At 25.9% G+C, this 13,033-nt stretch overlaps 1 protein-coding gene across 1 annotated transcript in view; it reads left to right on the plus strand.

Moving 5' to 3' along the window:
- The window catches only part of LOC119690119 (lachesin), a 50,005-nt gene that overhangs the window by 34,895 nt on the left and 2,077 nt on the right, over positions 1–13,033 (plus strand). The window contains exon 6 of the mRNA XM_038105111.1: positions 10,253–10,366. Within this exon, the coding sequence (XP_037961039.1) occupies positions 10,253–10,366 (114 nt within the window). The remainder of the gene's footprint in view (positions 1–10,252; positions 10,367–13,033) is intronic.

The following is a 13,033-nucleotide window of genomic DNA, read 5'->3' on the forward strand; positions in this document are numbered from 1 at the left end:
CTGTGTGATAAGCAGCTGGCTGTAGGATAATTAGTTGATCCACTTCTAATTTTAAAATAGGAAAATGTTGTGTCCAAAAAGCATGTCTTTCTCAGTACCTTTGTACTACGTAGAAAGTAATGAAATTTTAAATTGTTGAAGCGTCTTTTGTCGTTGTACCTTCTTTTACTAATTTTTTATGAAAATACCGAGCACCAGCTGTAATAACCCTATCACTAATAAATGTTCATTTAGGTACTTTACTATTTGATAGTGATCATCGTTAGTAGAGAATGAAGAAATATGGTAAATAGATTTTTTAAAATGTGATCCAAATCTAAAATCTTAATCTAATCTAAAATCCAGTCATCTACAATAACTCTTCTTTTCTTTATATTACGGGCAGATTACATCCTTCACAGCAGCTTTTGCATGCGCTCTCTAATTCGAATCGTAAAATAGCCATTAGACAGCATCAATTTATCAACAATTTTTTAAACACGCCCCAGACAAAACAACAAATATACTAAAAAATAAAATTATACATACATTTAAACGATGTTTTCGCTTTCATCTCTTTATGCGAGTATAAATACATGACAAGCGACAACATCGCGCGCTGACAGCGGGCGATGCTGTCTAATGGGCCCTTAAAAGGAATATATTTTATAAATGAAACAATAAGAAAAATCTTAATAACGAAAAACAAAAACCAGGTTAAACTTATGTTTTATTAAGTACATTGAAAATAAAACCACACATTGCTAATTAAAACATATTTTGATTAACATTTTCCACACAAGAAATAAAGTTAAATAATATTAAAAATATTAAAAAAGTAAAATAATAAGAATAAATTTTCGTTTTTCTAATTAGACTACAATTAATTTTAAAACAAAACACATTTTATATTAAAGTTAAAGAAATCATTCGCACATATGTATCGAAATCAGTTTACTTTTATAAGCAAAGTATTATATTAAATTAATGCAACTTCTCTAGCATTATTATGCTTGTTCACAGCAATATTTCAATAGATCTAACATAATGAGAATTGTAATTTATCCATTACTTTATGCCGAGAACAGTGCTACAAACATTTATATAGCGTCTAGATCCATAAATTGTTATTATACATGGTAAACCTGGTTATACAGTACAATATATACTATATGTGTATTTAAAATATGAATTTACATCATCCAATAATGTGAACTTAGAAAAATCTTTGTAATTCCAAAAAGCATATTTTCACTATAAAGGTATTACTTTTCTGCTTCTACTTAACTTAATTCATCTGTAACTGTAAATGAAATAAGATCTTGAGTTTTCGACAGTGGTGATAATACTAAAGGCAGTACAACTGAAAATAATTGCAGTAGATGCGGACAAAAACGCTTCTTAACACATTCTAAAATTTCACAAACTCGAGGTATTAAGTGTGGTATTTGTGTCAGTAATGATGTTAAATACATGCATTTTACATATATTTATTCTAAAATAAATTTTTATAAAAAAAATAAAAAAACAATATATTTTTTTGTTTTAATTTATTAGAAAAATAAATAAACATTACAAAAACAATAGATTATAAATTTTTTTGGTTTAAATTTTTTTTTAAATATAAATATTATTAATTTTTTTTGTTTTAATTTTTTCTTTAATATAAATAAATAAAAATTACAATATTATAAATTATAATTTTTTTTGTTTTAATTTTTTTTTTATATAAATATAAATTTTTTTTTAATATAAATAAATAAAAATTACAAAAACAATATTTATTGATATTATAATTATAGATTTTAATTTTTTTTTTGTTTTTTTTATTTGTTTTTTTATTATTATAAATATTATATAAATAAATAAAAATTATTTGCTGCTTTCTTCCATTCTGTGCTTCTTCCGGTCGTTGCACTGCTGTTTATTATAAATTCCTTTAACATTCTTTATGGCTATTCGTATATCCGAAATATACTCCTTTTCTGTATAGCCATCTTTTTGCAAGGATTCTATAAAGAAAAATAAGTTGTTAGTTTTATTTATTTATTTATATATATACATCAATTTTTTTATACCGAATATTGAAGCATTTAAGAATCAGAAACTGATGTTTCGCTTCTCTTTTCCATCATGTTCATGAGTGTGTGGAATTTTACTATAACGTCAATGTTACTTTCTGTAAAAAAAGGGATTCTCATAAATAATTTTATTTTATTTAGTAATGTTAGTTATGTTACCTTTTACTAATTTCAACTCCTTGAGTATCGCGTCCTGATTTTGAGAAATTTTTCCCACAGATTCTTCAATTCTGGTTAATTGTTCTTCCAATGTTAATTTATTTATATTAAATTCACTTTCAATATTATATTCAGCCATTTTTGTATGTTGCAGAAAAAAACGTTTTAGATATAATCCACGAGTTATCGTACTTTTATATATTTTGACCGAAGAAATGCGTTTAAGCTTATACAACAAATGTTTAACTAATTTATTTTCTATAATTTTGCTTCTTAAATAGTAAATTTTACATACACATTTCGTTTTTATATTACTTTAACCTTATGCGTCGCTACCTATTTAATTATTTATAACTTCCTTTTCTTTAGTTTACATTTTATTTTGAATATGATATTTAGGTAACTGGCGCGCAAATACATGTTCAAATTTGGACAATTACAATAAATAAATTTATACTAATATAAAAAATTATCTTAAAAACAATTAACAAAAGAATAACAAAAGTTGTTAATTAGGGTTATTAGCCTTTTTTTTTTTAAGTACAAAGCTATATAAATATAGGCACGCAATTATTGACATATTTTATATCTACCTGTCTATCTTTTTGCCTTAGTTGTTTCCTTCTTAAAAAAATGATAGCAATTCGTAGAAATTCAGAGTAGGTTTTAAAGATTTAAAGAGTTTTCATTTTCAATGACCTGTGTGCAGAATTGGAATTAAGAGGTTTTTATTTTATTTTTAAGTTTTTCTTTTAAATAGACTTTGGGTTCAAATCCTACATTGATGTCAGATATTGTATTATTAGTATTCCCTGTATCATCGCAATATTCTAAATTCTCCTGAATTGCACCTTTCGTTAAGCTACCACTATTACTAACACTGGGATCAATGTTTTCTGATACATTGCGTAATGCTAACAGTTCTCTTTTCTTTTTTGCACATAACCGTCTAACATTTCTTTTTGAAAAACCTTCCATTTAAATAATTAGGAAACAACCAAATATATAAACTACTGTAGAAAAAAAACACAAAAACGGAATGAAAAATAATAACTAACAACTTAAATCAAAATATAAACAAATAATTAAATAATAACTTACTTACTTACTTAGTTGGCCATTACAGACGTGTGTCGTCCTTGGCCGCGTCGAGTAGCCTCCGCCAGTCAGCCCGATTAGTTGCCTTCTGACGCCAGTTGGTAGTACCGAGCGCCCCCAAATCGTTGGTCACCTGGTCCTTCCACCGAAGATGCGGACATCCTCTACCGCGTTTTCCACCTGCGGGTATCGAATCAAATACCTTTCTAGCCGGAGCACTTTCTTCCATTCGCACGACATGACCAAGCCAGCGTAGCCGCTGAATTTTTATGCGCTTAACTATGTCAATGTCGCGGTATAGCTCATACAGCTCATCGTTCCATCTAATTCGATACTCGTCGCCAACGCGTAAGGGACCATAGATCTTTCGAAGAATTTTTCTCTCGAATGCTCCTAACGCCTTCTCATCACTGTTGGTAATTGTCCAAGCTTCTGCACCATACAGCAGGACAGGCATGATAAGGGATTTGTAGAGCGTGATTTTTGTTTGTCGAGAGAGGGCTTTATTTGTCAATTGCTTACTTAGCCCGAAGTAACATTTGTTGGCAAAAGTAATTCTTCGTTGAATCTCTAGGCTGACGTCATTTTTGGTGTTTAAGCTTGTTCCTAAATAAACAAAGTCTTTCACAACTTCGAACTTATAATTGTCAACAGTGACGTAGGTCCCAAGACGCTCAGGAGATTTGTTTGTTAACAGAAAGTACTTTGTACTTTGTTAAATAATAACAATTATTATTAAAATAATAAATAAATATTCCAGTAAATAAACTGGAAACAGCAACAGAACTGTAGACTGGAACAGAAATAATAAATATAGTTTTTAAAAAACACGCCAGGTATATAAAGCGCAATCAAAAAAAATGTTTTCAATTTAAATTTCAACTTACATTGGAATTCCGAAGGAAAAACAATAATAAAAATTGTTAAACACAAATTCACAATATATTATAAATTTCTTTTGTTAAATAATATTCGTTTATTATTTTATTAAATTTAATAAATTTAGCAATACACCAAAAATTCACAAAATCGATCCGCACCGAAAAATTAAACGCTCCGCACTTAAATGCACACGAATACTGAGCATGCTCGAATAATTGTACAGAAAGGAATACAACAACAACAAATATGACAAAAAATAATCATAACTCTTAAATTTATGCGTGCAAGCGGTTCAATAAAAAAAGTGAACCTCAAATGTTATGCAAAGTAAATACAAAAGAGAAAAGAAATGACTGAGCGAAAATCGCTTTACATTTGACTAGAGGTTCATTCGACTAAACTGAACCATAAGTTCATACAAAGCGTGCAAATACAATCATAGTCACGGTTGCTGTTTTATATGGGCAAATGGTTCAGTAAAAAAACTGAACCGCGCATAGTAAATACAAAGTAAAGGAGTAAACGAATGCATGAGAATTTCTTACTCCTATGTAGAGGTTGGAAATAAATCAAAAACAAAGTCATCATTGCAATTTTATACTAGCAAATGCTAAAAGTAAAGGAAAAAATTAAAGAATTTTGAAGTGAACAATAATATTTAGAAATGGATAAATGGGTGATTAAAGATTTGATTCAAATATCGTTTTTTAAACGATATTCTGAAAAAAGGTTTTAATTCATAAAATGAATAGACCAACTCCAGATTTGAAGGATTTGGTACCTGATGTAAAAATGTCGAAATCTGTGGTAAGTCGCCGTTTTCCTACAGGTATTTACCATAAAAACCAGTGGATCACAGGCTGTGAACATTTAAATAAATTGTTTTGTTGGTCTTGTACGCTATTTGCTTGTGGAAAGGACAAAACTCAGGAGTAGGGGGAATACTTTATAGTTGGAATTCTGTTTTGATCAAATTGTGAACACCTTGCCAAAAAGCTGACGCCTCGCTACTGATACGAAGGTTTTTATTTTTCAAAGTAAACTTGAAGGTGCAGATATTTTTCACATTGATTAATTGTTTTTATAAATATTAAATTGATTAATATTATTTCAAAAAGTGCAATATGTGGAAGTACATCTTGGCACTATTCCAATTCCAAGGTACGTTAGTTTTGCAAAAGATTTCAGACAGTTAGTTATTTTGAATAACGCTATAACCAATATAATTTATTTCTTGACATATCAATGTTTATAGTTGTTACCTTTTTATATTGAATCCACTTACCAAAAACTATGCACGTCATCTAGTGGCAATATATTTAGGCAATTTCAGCAATGGTAATACAAACAATGATCTATTTATTGATGGTGGTTGATGCAGAAACTTCCAACTGACTTACGGCGTAGGGGAAAAGGTTACTAAAACTATTTACTAAAATTTACTAAAATTGATTGTAAAATGGGTGTGCGCTGGAAGTCGAAAACGTGCCTGAATCTTAAACTTTTTGCATTTGCGGTAAGGTCAGAATCTGTTAATTTTAGTTTAATTCTTTAATTTCTGGTTAACCTAATCAACAATTTAAGATGTAAACAGGGTCTGCTTTATTTAGATCACATTACGAGGTCTTACTGCATATTCTTATTCACTTATTATTAATTCACTTATGTGATTCTTGGTCATTCTTAAAATGTCATCACGTTTTCCTTTGACGATGAGGTTGCTTTGCACCGTAGTGACATACTCTACCTATCATGTAGGTATAATAATATCATTCGAACTTAGGAATATTTAACAAATTTGGCTTCAATATTTCAAAAATCGCAAATATTTGAAATCTTTGCAAAAAAGTGAAAGAAAATAAAAATGAAATCAAATTTTTTCACATTATTTAAAATGGAAAAATAACTTACCAAAGATTTTTATTTGATTTTATTAGTTCATTATGAAATGGCTTTTATGCTCTACCACTGTTAACACAAAATGTGCTAGCCCCAATCAGTACGTCTTTTTCCTTTCTCCTTTTGTGCAAAAGAAATTTCGCCCACTTTTTATCGGCTTCTTTTTTTGTTACTTTGTATATTCCCATGTGAAAGTAGATTCTTGGACAAAGCGACAGCGCCTATAAAATCATAGTCGCAATGTAGAAGCTCTACAAAGTTAACACTAAAAATTAATTCCAACCTTTCTTGCTAAAACACACTCCTAAATGTAGTTTTAGCAGATCCTTTAATTGACCATACGATTAGTTTATTCAAGGTCGATGGCAGCATAGTTACCTAAAACCTATGTAAGATTAAGTCTATCTCATTTTGCAAAAACGTTAAACTTCATATCACATTCATCAATCATCCCTAAAGAACTAACGATCTAAGATCGAAATGTCTTTTAAATTAGCTTGATAGTCACTGTTAGAGCACCACTGTTAGAGTCACTGTCAATAAACCACTTTTAGTATGGTATAGACTTTTGGTACGGAGACTGTCGTTATATTTCTGACAGCGATGGAAATTCGAATACCATCCATTTACATTGCAATTAGAGATTTCTCTGTCGTCTGTGTAATAAATATTAGCCATCCCGCTGTACAATATCTTTGAACTTTAGCATAGATCCTCTTTTGGTACTGTATCATATTTTCCTATAGAAGATTTTTAATAGGATAATTGACTATATGTCGAATTTTGTTTGTTTCACTGTATTTTACCGAGAAAATATTTTTGAGTAAAATAATTTGAAATTAATCCTCTGTGTTATTCTAATTAGTTTTTTTTTATGAAGTCCCAGAGTGCACACAAACTACAACACCAACGTTAGGTGCCCTGCGCTCCAATCAAATAGGAAAATAATTGTTTCTACTTTTCCAAAAATTCTGCACTGTTTACCTTTTAATATTGACATTAAATTTTTTTTCATTTTTGTATTCTAATGGTGTAAATAATTAAATTTTACTTTTTGCTGCTCATTGCTCGTTGCACGGTAAAATTTAAATTAAAAAAAGGGTCGACGTTAAAGTTGGTGATATTCACATCATTACGAGTATCTGCAGCTCAGTTTGTATCTAATTTGTATTCACTGGCGGGCGCTCCGTAGGTTATTTGTATTGTGAACATTCCGCTAGAGTTGATAACACAAACTACTGTTTTAATAATGTGGGATATATTTAGTTATCCACTTTGTAATTATTGTATATTCCGAAATGTGCACGGAACCGTCGATGCTGTGAAAATTGCAGCCGCATCAAACAGCGCCCCGGTCCGGCTCCGGATCCAGCTCCATTTTACACGTGTGCCCAAGGAAGACATAATTTTATTGCTAATTAAATTGAACGGAAAAATTTTAAAATCATTTATGCACATTTGACTCTACGTTTAAATGGACGAGTACGTATGCGTGTGTTTCAAAAAATAATTTAAATGGCCAACCATTCAATACAACAATTCGAACGATAAAATATTAAATTTAATGTGAATTTTTAATTTATTTCATCGCTAATTAATAACTTTTATGTTACCATAATTATTTGAAATATATCCATTTAATTATTTCCATGTACGTGGGAATCAAGACAAGTGTTGCATATTAATTCAAATTTAATTGAGATATAAAAAATATCTCTCGAATTTGCTGTAAATATCAATTGAACATTGCGTGCTCAGCAAACGACCTTTTACAAATTAGAACAATTTTCGCAACAAATCACCTTCACCCAGCATCATAGAGACTAACTACGATGGCAAGAGAAGCTACCTTAAACCAAACAAACATTGTTTTGGATTCAATAAATTATATCATATGTTTATGCTATTTTTGGGGCAAATAAATTTTCTTAAATATTTGTTTTATTATTTAAATAACTACATAATTATTCACACTTAAATCGAAATTAGTAAATTGTTTTTATTACAAAAGCGAAAACGAAAACTAAACTTAATAAATTATTTAATTTACCACAAGCGAAAAATTCGTCAAGTGTTTTACGTGCTCAATCACCACACACTAAAAACAATTCACGCAAGGGATCTCTTCCTTTCCTAATAATGCTTCGCAACTCATTTTTTTTATCCGAAGTAGTCAACACTATTCTAAATATCAATTTAGCTCAACCTATGTTAGTAAACGCAACTTTTTAAATCTGTTTATCCTGAACATCATATTAGGAGCAGAATTGTACATCAAAATGCTTAGCATTCCTCTACATTAGTATCTACAATGTATATCTACAATGTCTTTCAGGCGATCGTCTTTCAATTGAACGTTATTTTAAACCAGAAGCTTATCTCGAAGCGTGTACTATATTGAAAAAAAATATTTATATTTTATGTACTACTAAAAAGGGGTATTACTTGGATTTTAGAAGGACTCTTAATATAAATTGTTTAAAAGGTCTAAGGTCTCCAAGCTGGGTAGTGGTGTAAGTGGTATTGGAATTTTCTTAAAGGAACTGAAAAAAATCTGTACATTATGGAAGTGTACAGTGAAAGTGGTTGTTATTATAAAACCTTGAGCTTATCTTGAAGTATAAAGTATTGAAATATTGAATATAGTCATATTAAATATATAAACCCGCAACAGGTCCCGGGTTTAAATCCCGGACGAGCCTCCAAAATGTGGGCTTTTATTAAATGAATTTCTATATATTGATCAATTAAATTAAAAATAAGTTTATAATAAATATTTGATAACAGTATTTCACTCGACCGTTCTTTCTGACCATCACAAAGCGACTAATTTTTTTCTAGTTCCGACATAAAAGTTATGTTGCTCTACTTTCTTCTGCTTTCGTGGTATCACTGGCTTGCTGCATAAGCATACCCTATATATATATATAAATATATATATAGATACTTTAAGTCCTTCACATTTGATATGCTACACAATTCTCTCTACGTTTCCGGTCTTAGAATCTCGCGGTTTCAGCATTTTATGAATTTTATTGCCAAAAAACTGATCCAAGCCCTAGATTTATAATGTTCTCATTTAGGATAAAGATTTTACCGTCTAAACGATTTTGTATTAACTAAAATAAATAATATTAGAAATATACCTGATATAGAGAATCTGTTTAATGTGATAAACCATTTCATCTAAAATATTAAGGCTCTTATCAAGTTATCAATAATTGTAGCTAAGAAGAATAAAATATGTTCCGCTTCAAAATAGAACATATTCTTGACATTTAAGAAGCAAATCGCGGACGTTCATATGACATAGTAAATTTTATTCCATTAGACTATGTGAAATACACACATATATCATATTGAGTTTTAAAAATAAATATAAATAATCGATTTTGAAAATACTTTTGTCCACAAGCATTTTAATTTTATGTTATATATATACAGTTAAACTTCCATAACTCGAACCTCTATAACTCCAATTTTCTATAGCTCAAACTAAATAGAGTGCAACAGGGTTTAGAAAGCAAGTTACATACAATTCTTTAACTCGAAGTCTCTATAAGTCGAACCTTTTCTTTGCAAAATGGTACTTCGAGTTATGGAAGTTTGACTGTGTATCTGAAAGTGCTCACATAAGTATGGTATTCATACGAGCACTATTACCAGATACTTTTAAAAATTGATACATATGCAGTATGTAACGATATTTTACGATATAGTGCTCTCCCTAATCATATAAACAAATTATAACATAAAAAAAGTCGAACCTTATTACAATAATTGAAATTGAATATTTTCTGGAAGACAATATATAATATTTAGAAATCATTGATGAAAACTATATCTTTTTTAATTATAATATTATAATTGTATATTACTCGACTAACAGAGTATTTTTTTGCTAAGTAATATAATTTTGTTCGTGGTACTACAACGGGGCTTTGTTTGAGTTCAAGCGGGCTTTGGGCACAACGCGCCCACTCCAACCAAACCTGACCTAATATAATTTTATACGTTTACGGTTAGAATCATATTCACTAGAAGTACTATTACTAATAATACCAAAAATTATTTTTAGAAACATTTTAATTACCATATATTCAAATCAAGTAAATTAACTAAAACTTTTTAATAATATATCTTTTTTATTTTAGTTTCGTACCCTCCTTCTACACCGCCTAGTAATATTGTCACTACCGAAACTCGTTGGGATGTGCAATATGGATATGGGAGTGACGTTTCCCATTCAGTATATTCTCTGGACAAAAGTAGGAATTTATTTATTAAAGCATATAATTAAATACCAGAATTACTAAAGCTAACATTTTTTATAATTTGAATTTGCAATGATCATTAACAATAATCATTAATAATTGTTTTAGCATGTCATACCCAAACATATAATAAAAATCATTTACTTTTTTTTTATTTTATAATACTCAATTTCATTATTTTTTTAATTCTCTTTATTATGTTAATCATCCTATTTTAATATTTTTTTTTATATATTTTTTATGTTATTCTATATTATAATTATTATATTTATCTATACTTATATTTATTATATACATATTATAAAATTTTTATTTATTATTTTATTGCATTATATATCATTTTATAAAATTTTGTTGGTTTTATATAATTATTTTTTTTATATATTTTTATTATATCTTATATTATACATATATTTACACATTACTATCTTTATTTTTAATTCATTTTTTATTTTATTTCATTATAATCAATTTCAGATTTATTTCAATTTATTTAATCTTATCTATTTTGAATCATCTCATTTTGATATATATTATCATATTTTATTTTATCTCATTTTATTATATATAATTTTATTATTTATAATATTAATTTATTATATTTAATTTAATGTAATTCAATTGATCTTTTATAACTGTTCTTTATTTATTTTTTTAATTCCTTTATTTATTTTATTTTTTCTTAAATAGACATATATTTACATATTAACTTAAGGTATTTTATTTCATTTCATTATAATCAATTTCAAATATATTTTAACGTTTTAATTATAGCTTCTTATTATTATTATAAATATAATTTTTTTAATAATATTTTATTTCAGTTATTTTTTAGTTAATTTCATTATAATTTATATTTTAAACCATTTAATTATGCCTTTTTGTTATATCATCAAATTTTAATATAATTTAATTTTTTATTATTTTATTTTATTTTTATATATTATTCAACCATTCTTTTTTTATTTTATATAATTTAGTCGATGTTTTATATTTAATTTTTTTTTTTTTTTATGTTTTTTTGTCTTACGTTTTCTTGCACATTTTTTTACTAAGTTTTATTTAATTTATTTATTTATTTTTATTTAATTTAAAAACTAGAATTTTTATTCATTTCATATATGTTTTTTTGTAACTTATTATAATTAATTACATTTCATTTTACCTGTATTACTTTATTGAGAATATTTTCTTTTATTTCATATTATTTTACTTCACATATTTTGTTTTATTTTTATTTCAATATTTATTGTTATTTTAATTTAAGGTATTTCTATGCTTTGTTCCATTTTATTTTCCTTATTTTCTATTTTGTTTTGTGCTCTATTAATTTACTTTTTTCTATTAGGAATATTACATATATTTTAATGTGTTTTTGTTTTTTTAATTAACTTTGTTTCTTTGTTCTTAATTTTTATTTCATTTCTTTTGATGTTATATTATATTATTTTAATTTTAATTAAGTAATTTATTTTTATTTAATTATTTTGATTTTCCTTTACATGCTTTCATTTTGTTTTATAATAAATTATCCAATTTCTTTTTAATTTGATCTTATTTGACTTAATCGTATATAATTTTAATTATTATGTTTTATTACATTACATATCTTTTCTTCATTACATATCTTATCTTATCTTCATATCTTATTTTTATTTTTTATATGTAATATTTAATTTTTTTTCTTTTCGTTAAGAGTCTCATTCCTATGAAACTTATTCTATATACGAAAAAACAAAACTCATCATTACTTTATAATATTATTTAAAATCTCGTTTTTTTTTTGTTTATTTTTTTTATTTTGCATTAATGAAAATTTCTTTTATTAATTTTATTATTTTATGCTTTAATTCTATTTCACTTAACTTATTAACTGTTCTTTTAATTATTTAAGGCAGTTTTCCATTTCATGTTACAATACTCCATTTTATTCTATTGATTTTATTTCCCTTTTTCTTTCGTTTTATTTTATTTATTTTTATTTTATTAAAGTTTCTTTAATTTTACTTTAATTTTTTTTTCTATTTTTATTTTGTCTTATTTGAAATTAAAATAAATAAAATATTAATAAATTAAATTATAATAATAACAGTAGTTAAAAAATAATTTTTTTTATTTTAAATAAAAAAAAATTTGCGTCATATTATATCTTTTTATTTTATTTCTTTTATTTATTATATTTATTTTATTAATTTATCTGTTTTATTTATTTTATTTATATTATTTTATTTATTTTATTTGTTTTATTTATTTAATTTGTTTTATTTACTTTATATATATATATTTTATTTCATTTATTATATTTATTTTATTTAATTTGTTTATTTTACTTTTTATTTATTAATTTTATTTGTTTTATTTTATTTTATTTAGTTTATTCGTTTTATTTATTTTATTTATTTTTTTTTATTTTATTTATTTTATTAATATTATTTTATTTATTTTATTTGTTTTATTTACTTTATATATATTTTTTTTTATTTCATTTATTATATTTATTTTATTTAATTTATTTATTTTACTTTGATTTATTAATTTTATTTGTTTTATTTTATTTTATTTAGTTTATTTAGTTTATTCGTTTCATTTATTTTATTTATTTTATTTATTTTATTTATTTTATTTATTTTATTTATTTTATTTATTTTATTTATTTTATTT

This window comes from Teleopsis dalmanni, chromosome X (genome assembly GCF_002237135.1).
Source record: "Teleopsis dalmanni isolate 2A chromosome X, ASM223713v2, whole genome shotgun sequence".
Lineage (NCBI taxonomy): Eukaryota > Metazoa > Arthropoda > Insecta > Diptera > Diopsidae > Teleopsis > Teleopsis dalmanni.